Source organism: Ranitomeya variabilis, chromosome 2 (assembly GCF_051348905.1).
Source record: "Ranitomeya variabilis isolate aRanVar5 chromosome 2, aRanVar5.hap1, whole genome shotgun sequence".
In the NCBI taxonomy this organism is placed as follows: domain Eukaryota; kingdom Metazoa; phylum Chordata; class Amphibia; order Anura; family Dendrobatidae; genus Ranitomeya; species Ranitomeya variabilis.
In genome coordinates this window covers 577,947,119-577,964,193 of record NC_135233.1, presented here as the reverse complement: position 1 = coordinate 577,964,193, position 17,075 = coordinate 577,947,119, and the positions used below count along the sequence as shown (strand labels likewise).

At 44.2% G+C, this 17,075-nt stretch overlaps 1 protein-coding gene across 3 annotated transcripts in view; it reads left to right on the top strand.

The window, feature by feature from the left end:
• NUP93 (nucleoporin 93) overlaps positions 1-17,075 on the top strand; it is a 35,384-nt gene that overhangs the window by 15,916 nt on the left and 2,393 nt on the right. For all 3 annotated transcript variants that reach the window (XM_077288327.1, XM_077288325.1, XM_077288326.1), the window contains exons 12-19: positions 4,002-4,095; positions 4,178-4,369; positions 5,106-5,232; positions 13,949-14,021; positions 14,124-14,168; positions 14,297-14,413; positions 14,601-14,719; positions 14,798-14,915. In XM_077288327.1, the coding sequence (XP_077144442.1) occupies positions 4,002-4,095; positions 4,178-4,369; positions 5,106-5,232; positions 13,949-14,021; positions 14,124-14,168; positions 14,297-14,413; positions 14,601-14,719; positions 14,798-14,915 (885 nt within the window). The remainder of the gene's footprint in view (positions 1-4,001; positions 4,096-4,177; positions 4,370-5,105; positions 5,233-13,948; positions 14,022-14,123; positions 14,169-14,296; positions 14,414-14,600; positions 14,720-14,797; positions 14,916-17,075) is intronic.

Sequence of the window (17,075 nt, the reverse complement as noted above, 5' to 3'; positions counted from 1 at the left end):
GCTGTCAGAGGTGAAGTCGTGCAGTAGAAAGGTTAGAAAAAAGTTGGGCAGAGGGTTGAGCTTTGTGGCGGGACTCCAATTGGGTCACCTCAGCTAGGGCAGACTGGAGACTGGAGTTATATTTGTGTTTAGCTGTCACAGCCATTTTAATAAAAAGGCCACGCACTACTGCCTTGTGAGCGAACCAAAGGGAGTCCTCGCGCACATCTGCAGAGTCATTAAAAGCAAAAAACTCCTGCAAAGAGTGTTCGATTTGTGAAGAGTTCGCTTGCTCAGAAAGGAGGTGGGTGTTAAGGCGCCAGTGTGAAGGGGGTCTGATTGCAAGAGGGTCTCTAAGAGTAACTGACACTGGAGCATGGTCAGACCACGTGATATTGCCTATAGACGCAGCAATACAGTGGGGGAGAGCTACGTCGTCTACTAAAATATAGTCTATTCTGCTATAGGAAGCGTGACGAGGTGACCAAAACGTATAGTCTCTCTCATTACAGTGAAGATATCTCCAAATATCATGGAGATTGTTGGAGTTAATTAAGTGGGCTGCCTCACCCCTAGATGCAGAATACGACGAGCAGTCCAAACTTTTGGATACTGGAATATTAAAATCTCCAGCGACTAGTTTATGACCATGTTGACATTTACTTAGCTCCAAAAAAAAGGTGTTCAAAAACTTAGCTTGGCCAACGTTTGGTCCATACACAGAGGCAATGGTGTAGGGAGCATTGTTGATTAAACATAAAATTATAATATATCTGCCCACAGGGTCAACCACAGAGCTAATTAGCTGAAAGGAATTAGTCCTACTAAAAAAAATTGCTACCCCAGCTTTTTTAGAATTCCCATTTGCAAAAAATTGGTGGGGATACAGGTTTGAGTACATTCTGACATTATCTTGTTCTAGCAGATGAGTTTCCTGTAAACATATAATGTCCTGCTTAGACTAAAGGCCCCGTCACACATAGCGACGCTGCAGCGATACAGACAACGATGCCGATCGCTGCAGCGTCGCTGTTTAGTCGCTGTGTGGTCGCTGGGGAGCTGTCACACAGACCGCTCTCCAGCGACCAACGATGCCGGTCCCCGGGTAACCAGGGTAAACATCGGGTTGCTAAGCGCAGGGCCGCGCTTAGTAACCCGATGTTTACCCTGGTTACCAGTGTAAAATGTAAAATAACAAACACTACATACTCACCTTCGCGTCCCCCGGCGTCCGCTTCCTGCACTGACTGAGCGCCGGCCCTAACAGCAGAGCGGTGACGTCACCGCTGTGCTGTGCTTTCACTTTACGGCCGGCAGTCAGTCAGTGCAGGAAGCGGACGGCAAGGGACCTGACGGACATCGGAATGTGAGTATGTACTGTTTTTTTTTTTTTTTACATTTACGATGGTAACCAGGGTAAACATCGGGTTACTAAGCGCGGCCCTGCGCTTAGTAACCCGATGTTTACCCTGGTTACCAGTGAAGACATCGCTGAATCCGTGTCTCACACACCGATTCAGCGATGTCAGCGGGACCTCAACAACCAAAAAAAGGTCCAGGCCATTCCGACACGACCAGCGATCTCACAGCAGGGGCCGGGTCGCTGGTACGTGTCAAACATAGCGAGATCGCTACTGAGGTCGCTGTTGCGTCACAAAACTTGTGACTCAGCAGCGATCTCGCTATGTGAGACGGGGCCTTTAGCAAGCTGACGCCAGACCAGTGATCTCTTACCGGGAGAATTAAGGCCATTGACATTAATAGAATATAATGACACACTCATAGTAAACAATTATAAAAATTATGAATAAAAACTTGTGCACAGTAACAGAGTACAGCAGCAACATGGGCAGTTCTGTGAAAGCGATCTGAAGTATAGGAAGGGAGGAGGGAAGGAGGGGGGAAAGGAGAACCAGATAACAAGACATTACAACAGAGGACCATTCAGGGAATTCCTGAGTCCAAGGTGAAAACAACAAACAATTCACCTGTGGGGCAATAAGCTGAGAAGGGCCCACCAGGGACCAACCTCAGCAAAGGTAAGCAACAAGAGAGAAAAGGAAGAATAAAAAAAAGTACTACAATTGTGCGGGAAAAGGAAAAAAAATTCCAACCAGGAGATGCAGAAAGTTAACACATCAGGCGACCTTCCAGTCAGGGATAATACGGCGTCTTTGGGGATTAGGTCCTTCACGCTTGGAGGAAGCAGAGGCAGAGGGGGGTCCAGGAAGATCAAAGCCCCATTGTGACAAAGTCTTGGCTGCTTGCGACGGGGTTAGACACGTGGTGATTGAACCATCTTTGCGAATGCAGAGCTTGGTGGGGAATCCCCAGCGGTATAATATACCTTTTTCCCTAAGAATTGTGGTGTATGGGAGAAACTCCCTGCGTAGGGCTAGAGTTCCAGGCGATAGGTCCGGGAAAACAGTGATGGCTGCAAAGCGTTCAGGCAACGATGGATTTGCTCTTAGGGCTTGTAAGAATTCATCCTTCATGACAAAGAAATGAATACGAGCAAGAACGTCTCTAGGGACCGAGGGGTCTAGCCCTGAGGGCTTGGGGATCCGATGTATGCGGTCAATTATGATGCCGCCTTTAGTATAGAGTGGGAGGACAGTAAGAATAAAATCTTGTAGGAAGGCTTTAAGATCTTCAGTCCCAACTGATTCAGCAATGCCTCTAAGCTTGACATTATTTCGTCTAGATCTATCCTCTAGATCTAGAGTTTTAGCATGAGTCCTTGTAGCAAGCAATTGCAGATTGTCATGGGCTTCCCATAACTCATTGTGAGAGGACACCAGCTCTGACATTTTGTTTTGTAAGTGGTCAGTACGGCTCCCCAGTTCTTCCACCTCCCCCCTGAGCTCCGCCATCATGGAGCACATGTCTTCCTGCAGGGAGGTCCGGAGATCACCCAGCATTTCTCTGAGGAGTGACGCTGTGACCGGGGCATCAGGAAGGTCAGGCGCCACAGCGCTAGAGACAGAGGAATGAGAACCTCGGCGCGCAGCCCTGGAGGATCTGGGAGACAGCGGCGCCATCTTGGATTTCTGGGACTGTGGCGGGGAGGCCGCAAAGAAGTCCACTATGCGCCTTGACTGGTCCCCAGCGCCGGATTTAGATTTCCCCATGAACTCACCGACCGGTAAGTAGGCGGTGTGGGGGATTGTAGGAGAGAAGGCGCCTTCTGTGTACCGCTATGTGCCTCTTAGAAAGTCCTGGGACCGGAGCTCCCGCGTTATGCGACCTGCGCCATCAAACGTCAGGCCACGCCCCCCCGTGAATTGGTTTTTTGACATAGTTCATTCTTATTAATTGTTAAGCTCCTACTGCTTTGTTACCGAACTGGTTCACTTAGAGCCAGCAGGAGGGTGTATACTGCAGGGGAGGAGTTGTTGTTTGTGTTAACTTAGTGTCCTCCTAGTGGCAGCAGCATAACACCCATGGTCCTGTGTCCCCCAATGAGGCATAGGAGAAAAGGATTTTACGGTGACTACACAAAAATCCCTATTTTGGCATCCTCACTATTTGGCCTGATCATTCCAAAGATCGATATGAAATGTTGTGGACAGTTGTAGAGAAAATCTCAGTGTCATCATGGGCTGATGAAAATGTCTGGATTATGCCAGTCCTCTGCAATTCCTCCTGGAAATGCATCAATTTAATTTCTCATCAATAGCATTGGGAACACAGCACCGTGGGTATATGCCCTGCCACTAGGAGGCTCCACGCTAAGTGAAAAAAGAAAAAGTGGGTAATATCCTCTCCATAGACACTAGGCAGTTCAGTTTCACCCTGGTGACCATAGGAGGTAGACACGACCTATTTCAAGTCCTCTGTCGTTCTCCCTGGAAATGCATGAATTTAATGTATTATTATATATTGTGGAGGAGCAGGACAACACATATTTATGAGAAAAGATGCTTGTGCTTGCATTTGGTGGGGGAACCCTTACTGGGAATGGGGTTATTGGTTAACCTGGGAACTATATAATTTCCCCATCTGTTTTTTTTTTTGCACAGTTAAACCAGATCTGCTTTGATGATGATGCTAGTAGCTCACCCCAAGACAGACTTACCCTGCCACTGTTCCAGAAGCAGCTCCTTGAAGACTATGGTACGTAGAATACACACATAAACGTATGCAATAATTGCATTCTGAAATGGCGCTGTTTTACATGATCGTTTTCTTTTTCCAGGGGAATCCCACTTTGCTGCCAACCAACATCCCTTCCTGTATTTTCAAGTCCTGTTCCTCACCGCTCAGTTTGAAGCCGCTATCGCCCACTTATTCCGCACAGAGCGGACGCGCTGCCATGCGGTCCACGTGGCACTCGCTCTTTTTGAGTTGAAATTGCTTTTGAAGTCGTCTTCGCAAAGTGCACAACTGCGTAAGTAGGCGACTCTGTGTAGTCACTTTTCTGTTTTCCTTCTCTCTTGACATGACAGTTAAAGAGACCGCACTCACTTCATTCAGTCTATAGAATTGATGTGCCAAGTGCTATAGATGCTTACTCTGATCTGTCACTGCAAAAGCCTAACGTGTGACCTGCTGCTTCATTCATCCCACTATGGTTTGGTCTTGTGGTCAGGGAAGAATGGAGGATACAAGTCTCCTCATTATTGCTATCTTTATAGGGCCGACACTGATCTAGTAGTTGTCACCTACCCTGTATCCTTGCTATGTACTGTCTTGCTGTGTCTGGCCGTATAGAGCTGCTGCAGTTCATGGTCGGCACATACCACAGCTCTTGGAAAGGGATGGAAGTATGTGTCACTTATAAGTGAGTATACAGATGACACTTCAGGGACTCACAGCAGCTTATTTCTGTGAGCTAACAGATTTCCCTGCTTGTTTTATCACAGGAGTGAGCGTTTGTCTCGTCTCCAGTCCTGTTATCTCATCCTAAATCAAGTCTGTGACATACAATCTTAGCAGCTACTGGGGCTCCTATGTCATTGACTTAAGCTCAGAGGGTTGGAGATGCGGCATAAACACTCCCTCCTGTGATAAAACAGGCAGGAAAATGTAATATCTTAAGTTAAGAAGCAGCTAAGGGTCTCATTTTGCCAATTTTGTACAAGTAGATAAGTCCTATCATAAAATTGTTGCATCTGTCATTGCAGTGAGCCAAGAAGGAGGAGACCCAGTTGGTGTCAGACGTCTCAACTTTGTCCGTCTTCTTATGCTTTACACTCGTAAATTTGAACCAACAGACCCTCGAGAAGCTTTGCAATACTTTTACTTCCTCAGGTAGGTGCCCTAAGATTGAAATGCACTCAAGTGGTCTCTCATAAGTATTTAGAAGGAGTTTTGATTTTTTTTTTTTCGCCCGCCTGTAACCGTGATCAGAACGGGGTCAAATGTCCTTTTAAATTTGGTTAACCAAATTTATGTTAACAATGATTATTTAGTCATATCTCTCCTTGTATAAAGGTATGATGTCATGGCATTTTTTTAATATTTTTTTGTAAAAGCTTCTTGTCAATGAGCAATCAAAAAAGGATGTTCTCCACCTCCTGGTTGTCAAAATGGGGGGCACACAGGAGAATTATAGTTCAGTATCTAGTATTAAGTATATCAACAGATAAATAAAAATCCCAGAAAAATATTGACAAACGAAAAAGTGTATGAAGAATGTTAACATGAATTTGGTAATGTTAAGCCCTAACCGATATCTTGGTAGAGAATTAAGGAAGGAAAAGACACTATCAGGAGGGGAATTGGACGATCAAACAAGAGATTAAAGGGAAGGTGGCATCAAATAAAATACATGTTCAACAATTGAAAAAATGTGAAGTATTAATGTTTTACATTTTAAAAAATACATTGTGTTTTTGTTGTGGACTGCAAAATAATACTGAGATTTGAACACTGTTAGCGAGGACCGCCGCAGCACTGATTCTGTTAGTTGGTGCTGCTCGCTGTATCATAAACTGGGGTTAGATACGTGGAGTGTATCACGTGCTACGCTTAATCTGAGCATGTTACACTTTGTGTATCTAATCCCAGCATGTTACACTCCGCTTATCTAGATACAGGGCTCAGTGTAGTATATCACCATGATGGGATTAGATACACGTCTGGGACGTGTCACACGTTTATTAGATACACTGGTCTTGGGCATATTGTGCATGATGGGATTAGATACACTGGTTTTGAGCATATCATGTATGATAGTATTAGATACACGGATCTGGGATGTGCATGATGGGATTAGATACACAGGTGTGGGACGTATCGCCCATGATGGGATTAGAGACATGGATACGGGACTTATCATACATGATGGGATTACATACACTGGTCTTGAGCGTATTGCGCATGATGGAATTAGATAGATAGGTGTGAGACGTATCATGCATGATGGGATTAGATACACGCGTGTTGAATGTGCATGATGGGATTAGATACATTCGTGTGGGATGTGCATGATGGGATTAGATACATAGGCCTGGGACATATCATGTATGATGGGACTAGATACTTGGGTCTAATCTACATTTTGGGTTCCTATAGATGACTGGGGGCACATCGCTGCTCCTGTGCACTGATGCATTTGCAGATTACCTTGAAAAATAACTTGTATTTTAAAAGATATCGACAACACAAGGGACATTATTTTTCTCCTATGCCTCATTGGGGGACACAGGACCATTTGTTATAGGCTGGGTTCACACTGCGTTAGCAGCAGCCCGTTCAGCACATACGGTAACGGGCTGCTGTTAATGCAAGTGCCAACATTTAAATCGCGCTAGCGCAGATAGAGCATCTGCTAGCTCTATCTTGCTAGCAGTGACGGACCCGGAAATGCTGCAGCCCGCGTCTCAGGGTCCGTCACTCAATGACGGCACATCCCTAGCGCCCGCCCATTGTGGGCGTGCGCTAGCGATGCGTCCGACATTGCAGTCAATGGCGGCCATAACGGACTACGTTACACCGCGTTTATGCTGCGGTGTAAAGTAGTCCGTCTAACGGACACCATTAACGCTTTGTGAACCCAGCCTTATGCTGCTACCACTAGGAGGACACTAAGTAATACAGAAAGAATAGCTCCTCCCCAGCAGTATACACCCTCCTGCTGGCTCCAAGTGAACCAGTTCTTGCTTAGTGTCTGTAGGGGGCACTTGGGTCTGCTTTCAGACCCCACCGTTTTTATTTTTATTCTATTTTTCCCTTAACGGAGCGAATCGGGGCGACGGATCCTTTCTAGGTTTCGATCTCCCCCGAACTATTAACAGGCAAGAACACGGAGCGTCCCTCCCCGTACCCTTTCCTGCAACGTTGGATGCCAGCCCTGAGCTCACTTTATGGGCGACGGTTTCTTCGCGTTCCGATCTTCCCCCTCTATAGCAGGCGACCACATGGAGTAGCCCTCCATCTACCTCTCCTGGAGCCAGGTGCATAGCCGGACATAATATGTATGGCATCCGTGCAGCCCCCCACTGCATCACCACTGATATAGCGGATGACGCAAGGCGGCAGAAGCTCTCCACCCCCTCCCTGACTATGGCGACGGTGGATTGAGTACCGGCCCACCGCATCTACTGTAAGTACACTGCGGGGGCCGAGGCGCTGTGGGGGGTCCTGGTCCCCGGGGTATGGGAGGTCCGCACCTTAAAGCCCCGGTCCATGGGTGGTCCGCAGTGCGGCAATTCAATGAAGGAATGTGGCTTAAGTATGGCGCTAATAGTGGTCGCTTTTTCTGTGCATACACTGCGGACCTCCCCTGGTGACTCAAGACACTGGACCTGGGTAAGCTGCAGAATCATAGCTTAACCCTTCCCCTGTTAGTAAGCGCTCTCCTCAAGGCTATGCTATGTCTCAATAAAAGCCTCAAAAAAGTCTGGGAAAACCCACACTGTATTCTTCGCGGCATGTACCTCTTGTAAAGTCTCATTACCCCGGGTTCACAATACTGCATTATGCACAGCTTGTGAACCGGTGACTGCTCAGGAACCACCTGTTACTGATACCGAACCCAGTGAGCCTAGTCCCCCCGAGTGGGCTCCCTCCCTTTCCCTGTCTATGGCATCCCTGGCAAAAGCGTTAGACTCGTTCCGAGACCCTTCCTCTAACCAGGCCACTATTTCGGACGACGCTTCCGATGATCAGAACCCCTTGTACTCCAGGGGTCGTACCTTTCCAAGGAGCTCTCACTCTTCCAGGAAAAGGACTCATGCCATATCCCCAGACCATCACCGTGATTCAGGTTCTGAGGGCTCCATTTCTCGCTCCCCTTCCATTGGGGCTAGTAGAGAACCTGTTTCAGAGGACGATTCTGACTCGTCCCTAGATCAGGAACTGCTTTAGGACGTCCCATGGTCCTGTGTCCCCCAATGAGGCATAGGAGAAATAGGGATTTTTGTGTACTCACCGTAAAATCCTTTTCTCCGAGCCACAGCACCCACCCTGTTAGCCTATTGGCTTTGGTTTCTGTCTTGACTTGGTTTTGACATAGTTCATCCTTGTTAAATGTTAAGCTCCTACTGCTTTGTTACCGAACTGGTTAACTTGGAGCCAGCAGGAGTGTGTATACTGCAGGGGAGGAGCTATTCTTTCTGTATTACTTAGTGTCCTCCTAGTGGCAGCAGCATAACACCCATGGTCCTGTGTCCCCCAATGATTGGCTCGGAGAAAAGGATTTTACGGTGAGTACACAAAAATCCCTGTATTTATTTATTTATTTATACTTTTTAAATTTTTGTGCTTTGTGCTGAAATTAATTTTAGCAATTCATTTTCATTACAAATGTTGCACTGTTTACCCTGTGTTACATTGTTTATTGCTAGCTGTAGGTTAGTTAGATGTAAGCTATATAAGCTTTGGGGCAGGGCGTATGTAGAAATCACGGGGCCCCATAGCAGAAGTTCTAATCACAATTATAATAATTATAAATTAATGTTAAAAAATTATAATAATCAGCAGGGTCACAGAAAAGTATGTCTCACAACTTTGCAGCTTTTACAAAGTAACTTTCTCCTTCGCCTCATTGGGGGACACAGACCGTTTTTCTCCTATTGAAGCCTCTAGATTCCCTATTGATTGCCCCATAATGTATGATGCCAAGAAAAGTGCCCCACAAACACCGTATTATACTCTTACAGTGAATTCCTTCACAGTACCCTCCTCAAGCACAGTGTGACAACCCTACTGTACCCCCCTCAACTCCTCAGGCATACTATGCTGACCCCAACACAGCATGATCCCTCAATGATTACCCTACACACAGCCCTCCTCCCTCCATACAGTATAATGGGTCCAAATTCAGTATAATGGCCCCCACTATCCCTCCAAACGGTACTATAGCCCCCACACGGTATGATGGACACCACACAAACATTCACACTGTAATTGCTTGCATACAGTACAATGGTCCACACATTGTCCTCCATAAAGTATAAAGGCTCTCACATAGTCCTCCAAATATAATAGCCCCCACATAGCCTTCCATATAGTATAATGCACCCCCCATAGTCATCCATATAGTATAGTGAACCCCCATAGTCATCTATATAGTATAATGCACCCCCCATAGTCATCCATTTAGTATAATGCACACCCCAAGATCTCCATGTAGTACGATATAATGCACTCCCCATAGTCCTCAATATAGTATAATGTGCCCCCATAGTGCTCCATACAGTATAATGCACATCCCATAGTCTTCCTGTGATGAACCCGCACCTCGTCACCCCGCCTGACCTCACTATTACGTCAAATGGACCACTTTCACCAACATGACATTCCGTAACCCCCTGGGGACATGTAAGGTCAGCTTTGTACAGTTTTCCACAGACGTCCCTTGTCCACATGGGCCCAGGGAGGCTTGGGGAGTGAGAGGATGTGGCCCACACAGTTACTGGTATGACTGTGTGAAACCACACTCTCTCACAACCCTGACAGGCTGTGAAGCCCCTTTCACTAGCACCAGTGAAACATCTCCGCCTCCCCGCACCTCACAATGGGGCATCGGATGTGTTGAAAAACAGCATCCGCTGCCCCGTTGTGCGGCGCTTCCACAGCTAGCGTCGGTGCGCCGCAACGTCGCATAGCGACGTTCAGCGCACGACGCTAGTGTGAAGGCCTTACACAAGCATTTAGCTCCACAGGGTCACTCCCTTTCTGCCCTCTGGGCTGACCCTAAATCCTCTCCACTTGCTTCGAGCAGCTAAAATTTCCACAACCTAAGATGTGTCATAGTCCTCAATGGACGGTCCTAGGGAGGCGGTTTTGGAGCCATCTGATCCATCCCTGCTATGTGTTAAGACCAAACACTGCTTTTTTATACGGTTTCTACTAGCTGTTCTATGTAGCTTCATACCCTTGGGTACTAGAACGGATTGAGACCCAGGCAGGCATTCTCCATGTTCTGGGGATCTTGGAAATATGCACAATGTACAGCTAGGATGTATAGTATTTCCATAACTCCTTATGGAATTATGTTTCTGTAATGTTCTAGATGGTGTCTGCAGCTTCAGAAGGACTCTGTATGGCAAGCAGACCTTTGTCCTGCTCTGAGCTGGTCAAGGTGTGAGATTTGTCAGTCTTTGAGGCATGGCTCTCCTGAGCTTGCTGCCAGCTTTCTCCTTGAGGCTTTGATAATGTGGGCTTCATGCTGAGCCCAGTTTTTTGTCCGTGCTGGACAAAGAAAGAGGTTTTATAATCCCAGGCCAAATAAAATAGAAATGATTGGCATGAAGTTATGTCGCCAATATTCTTCACACCTCCATAAAGTATAATGCACACCCCATAGTCCTCTATATAATATATAATGCATACCCCATAGTTTTCTATATAATATATAATGCACACCCCATAGTCCTCTATATAATATAATGCATACCCCATAGTCCTCTATATAATATAATGCACACCCCGTAGTCCTCTATATAATATATAATGCACACCCCGTAGTCCTCTATATAATATATAATGCATACCCCTTAGTTCTCTATATAATATATAATGCACACCCCGTAGTCCTCTATATAATATATAATGCATACCCCATAGTTCTCTATATAATATATAATGCACACCCCATAGTCCTCTATATAATGCATACCCCATAGTCCTCTATATAATATAATGCACACCCCGTAGTCCTCTATATAATATATAATGCATACCCCATAGTTCTCTATATAATATATAATGCATACCCCATAGTCCTCTATATAATATAATGCACACCCCATAGTCCTCTATATAATGCATACCCCATAGTCCTCTATATAATATAATGCACACCCCGTAGTCCTCTATATAATATATAATGCATACCCCATAGTTCTCTATATAATATATAATGCATACCCCATAGTTCTCTATATAATATATAATGCACACCCCGTAGTCCTCTATATAATATATAATGCATACCCCATAGTTCTCTATATAATATATAATGCACACCCCATAGTCCTCTATATAATGCATACCCCATAGTCCTCTATATAATATAATGCACACCCCGTAGTCCTCTATATAATATATAATGCATACCCCATAGTTCTCTATATAATATATAATGCACACCCCATAGTCCTCTATATAATGCATACCCCATAGTCCTCTATATAATATAATGCACACCCCATAGTCCTCTATATAATGCATACCCCATAGTCCTCTATATAATATAATGCACACCCCGTAGTCCTCTATATAATATATAATGCACACCCCATAGTTCTCTATATAATATATAATGCACACCCCATAGTCCTCTATATAATATATAATGCATACCCCATAGTTCTCTATATAATATATAATGCACACCCCATAGTCCTCTATATAATGCACAACCCATAGTCCTCTATATAATATAATGCACACCCCATAGTCCTCTATATAATATATAATGCATACCCCATAGTCCTCTATATAATATAATGCACGCCCCATAGTCCTCTATATAATGCACAACCCATAGTCCTCTATATAATATAATGCATACCCCATAGTTCTCTATGTAATATATAATGTACACCCCGTAGTCCTCTATATAATGCACACCCCATAGTCCTCTATATAATATAATGCATACCCCATAGTCCTCTATAATATATAATGCATACCCCATAGTCCTCTATATAATATAATGCACACCCCATAGTCCTCTATATAATGCATACCCCATAGTCCTCTATATAATATAATGCACACCCCGTAGTCCTCTATATAATATATAATGCATACCCCATAGTTCTCTATATAATATATAATGCATACCCCATAGTTCTCTATATAATATATAATGCACACCCCGTAGTCCTCTATATAATATATAATGCATACCCCATAGTTCTCTATATAATATATAATGCACACCCCATAGTCCTCTATATAATGCATACCCCATAGTCCTCTATATAATATAATGCACACCCCGTAGTCCTCTATATAATATATAATGCATACCCCATAGTTCTCTATATAATATATAATGCACACCCCATAGTCCTCTATATAATGCATACCCCATAGTCCTCTATATAATATAATGCACACCCCATAGTCCTCTATATAATGCATACCCCATAGTCCTCTATATAATATAATGCACACCCCGTAGTCCTCTATATAATATATAATGCACACCCCATAGTTCTCTATATAATATATAATGCACACCCCATAGTCCTCTATATAATATATAATGCATACCCCATAGTTCTCTATATAATATATAATGCACACCCCATAGTCCTCTATATAATGCACAACCCATAGTCCTCTATATAATATAATGCACACCCCATAGTCCTCTATATAATATATAATGCATACCCCATAGTCCTCTATATAATATAATGCACGCCCCATAGTCCTCTATATAATGCACAACCCATAGTCCTCTATATAATATAATGCATACCCCATAGTTCTCTATGTAATATATAATGTACACCCCGTAGTCCTCTATATAATGCACACCCCATAGTCCTCTATATAATATAATGCATACCCCATAGTCCTCTATAATATATAATGCATACCCCATAGTCCTCTATATAATATAATGCACGCCCCATAGTCCTCTATATAATGCACAACCCATAGTCCTCTATATAATATAATGCATACCCCATAGTTCTCTATATAATATATAATGCACAACCCATAGTCCTCTATATAATATAATGCACACCCCATAGTCCTCTATATAATATATAATGCATACCCCATAGTCCTCTATATAATATAATGCACGCCCCATAGTCCTCTATATAATGCACAACCCATAGTCCTCTATATAATATAATGCACACCCCATAGTCCTCTATATAATATATAATGCATACCCCATAGTCCTCTATATAATATAATGCACGCCCCATAGTCCTCTATATAATGCACAACCCATAGTCCTCTATATAATATAATGCATACCCCATAGTCCTCCACTACTTGGGGACCTATCCCGTATGATGGCATTAGATACACTGGTTCTGCTATGGCAGGGCATGTCTCCTTAGAGGCGTTAGTGACATAGCAGAACTGTGTCTTTGATCAGGGCACAGCAGGGTGATGATTACCGTGCTGTGCTCTGAACACTGCGGTTACAGCGGCGGGGTGCTGTGATCAGTAGCCTGGTAATGATAACCGCTCACTGCCGCAGATACTTATCTCACCTCTGATTCCAGGTAGCTCCTGTCGCTGCAGTGTGAGCAGTGACAGTGAAAATAAAGCCTGTAGCTACAACAAAATGGCCACTTTGTCATTCAATAGCTGTAACATGGACAGCCCAGTGGATGTGCCCAGGTCACAGCAGGAGGCAGCCAAGGGGAGACAGAGAAGGCTTCTCCTCCAGCTCCATACACAGTAGCCTGAGCCCCGCACTATTTATACCGATCTATCATTTACGTGTACTGTCACTACATATAGTATATGCAGTGCTGGCTTATACCAGGACTGGGTCACATTATCAGATCCCTTTTTTTTTTCTTCTGTTTCCTAGAAATGAGAAAGACAGTCAGGATAAGAATATGTTCCTGCGGTGCGTCAGTGAACTAGTGATTGAAAGTCGAGAGGTACAGACGCTCCCATTCCCACGACTTCTGTTTCCTTGTTTCAAGTGTGTGTTTTTTTTTTAATAAAATTAATATTTATTTATTCTCACTCTTTTTTCGTAGTTTGATATGCTTCTGGGAAAGTTGGAAAAAGATGGTACAAGAAAGGTAATAAAATGTGTTCCTTTCGTCATTAACAAAATTATTTAAAAGTATATAGTATTTTTGTTTATTGTCGCAAAATCTAGAATACCTTGTAAGCAATTATTATTATATTTATTTTTTTACCTTGTCAGCCGGGAGCAATTGATAAATTTACAAGGGACACAAATCCGATCATAAGCGAGGTGGCGTCTGTGGCTGAACAGAAGGGGCTGTTTGAGGAAGCCGCTAAGCTCTATGACTTGGCAAAGGTAAATGTATCACATCATCATAAATAGACCTGCACTATTGTGCCGTTTTTGGGATTATTCCTTCAATTTATGTTTTTCAGCAATTCTTTTATAAGGATACTATCATAAAATATTAGCGGTGCCTGAACAAGTACTTAACTCCTAGACCTTAGTCCTGATGAAGCTCTTCTTCCACTTTTTTCCGCAGAACCCAGACAAGGTTTTGGAGTTGACCAATAAGTTGTTGAGTCCAATTATCTCTCAAATCAGCTCCACACAGTCGAACAAGGAGCGGCTGAAAAATATGGCGCTGTCTATTGCAGAAAGGTGAGAAACGTAACGTTTTAGGACACGTGGAGGCCGCGCTCGACACCTGAGCATTAACACCAGCATTGGTTTGTTTAGATACAGATCCCAAGGAGTAAGTGCAGAGAAAGGAATAAACTCCACATTTTACCTGCTGCTGGATCTGATTACTTTCTTTGACAATTATCATTCTGGCCATGTTGATCTAGCGTTTGATGTAAGTATACAAGCACAAACAAAAAGCCTTTGTGAAAAAAACACAACACAGTTGTACTTTGCTTGACAGTGTCTAAGTGGTTTAATATTCTCCTTCATAGACGTGTCACTTAGTAGAAGTCGTGCAGCACTCCCTCTGGAGAAAGTCCATTTATATCAAAAGTGACTTATAGGGGCTGGTCACACAGACAGTTTTTGCTGTTATTTTATGCTTGCTTTTTACCTGAGTATTGTGTGTTTTTTTTAAATTAATTAATTAATTAATTAATTTATTTATTTATTATATGATCCGCCATAGATATTGTCCTTTTATTCAGAGCTGAATTTTATGGATTTTCTGAAGAGGATGTGGTTGACTGGAATCTCTGGGGGTGTCTAGTCTGCTTTGCATAATTACTCTGAGTCATGCACCCTAGTAATTACCATTAAAAGTAGCATTATATTTAAAGGCTCATGTGGCAGTGTAAAAAAATAAATAAATAAATTTGCACCCTTGAAATTGTTCCAAAAAATGAAGTATTTCTTCCAGAAAATTATGGCATGTTTTGTTATACACTAGTTTCCTTTGTGTGTATTATAATAACACAAAAAAACAGAAAAAAAGACAAATCGGACATAAAGGGCACCTGTCACCTCGTTTTTTCAGTATGAGATAAAAATACTGTTAAATAGGGCCTGAGCTGTGCATTGCAATAGTGTATTTTGTGGACCCCGATTCCCCACCTATGCTGCCGAAATACGTTACCAAAGTAGTCGTTTTCGCCTGTCAATCAGGCTGGTCTGGTCAAAAGGGCGTGGTGTCTTCCCCCAGATCTTGCTTAGTTTTTCGTTGGTGGCGTAGTGGTGTGCGCATGCCCAAGGTCCCAAATCCACGTCACAGGGGAGTGAAAAGATCGCGATGTGCTGTATTTCATTGGTGATCGGTGGGGGCGGCCATCTTCCTTTGGCCGCGCGTGCGCAGAAGCGGCGCTCTGCTGGGCGCGGCTTCAGGAAAATGGCCGCGGGATGCCGCGCATGCGCAGATGGAGATCGCGGCGGCCATTTTCCTGAAGCAGAGTTTGCATCTCGGCTTCAGGAAAATGGCCGCCGCGATCTCCATCTGCGCACGCGCGGCATCCCGCGGCCATTTTCCTGAAGCCGCGGCCAGCAGAGCGCCGCTTCTGCGCACGCGCGGCCAAAGGAAGATGGTCGCGCCCACCGATCACCAATGAAATACAGCACATCGCGATCTTTTCACACCCCTGTGCAGGATTCGGGACCTTGGACATGCGCACACCACTACGCCACCAACGGAAAACTAAGCAAGATCTGGGGGAAGACACCACGCCCTTTTGACCAGACCAGCCTGATTGACAGGCGAAAACGGCTACTTTGGTAACGTATTTCGGCAGCATAGGTGGGGAATCGGGGTCCACAAAATACACTATTGTAATGCACAGCTCAGGCCCTATTTAACAGTATTTATATCTCATACGGAAAAAACGGGGTGACAGGTTCCCTTTAATTTCACTCACAACCCCCAAAATGGGCCGACAAAATTGTTGGCACCCTCAATTTCATATTTGGTTGCACACTAGTGATGAGCGAGTGTACTCGTTGCTCGGGTGGTCTCTGGGTATTTGTGACTGCTCTCGGCAGCTGCATGATTTACAGCTACTAGCTAGCCTGAGTACATGTGGGGGTTTCCTGATTGCTAGGGAATCCCCACATGTAATCAAGCTGACTATTAGCTGTAAATCATTCTGCTGAGGTGATGAAAACTTAATCTCCAAGCAGTCATAAATACTCGGAGACCACCCGAGCAACGAGTACACTCGCTCATCACTATTGCACACCCTTTGGAATAAATAACTGCAAACAATTACCTCCTATAACCATCAACAAGCTTCTTACACCCGGCCAGTGGGCATGCCTCACTCCATACACTTGTATTGAGCTGAGCCCCGCCCCATCTAGTGACATGACCGGTCAGTGGGTGTGGCCAACTAGAGGGCGCATACTTGCTCATTACAAATGTATGGAAGCGAGGCCACACCCATTGCTGGAAGTATGTATAACTCATGCATACCCTTCGGTCCTGGGTCACAAATCGGCAAATCCCCACTGTGCGTTTGGGGGATTCCTAAGATTGCAATCACACAGAGTGACTGCAGACTTATAG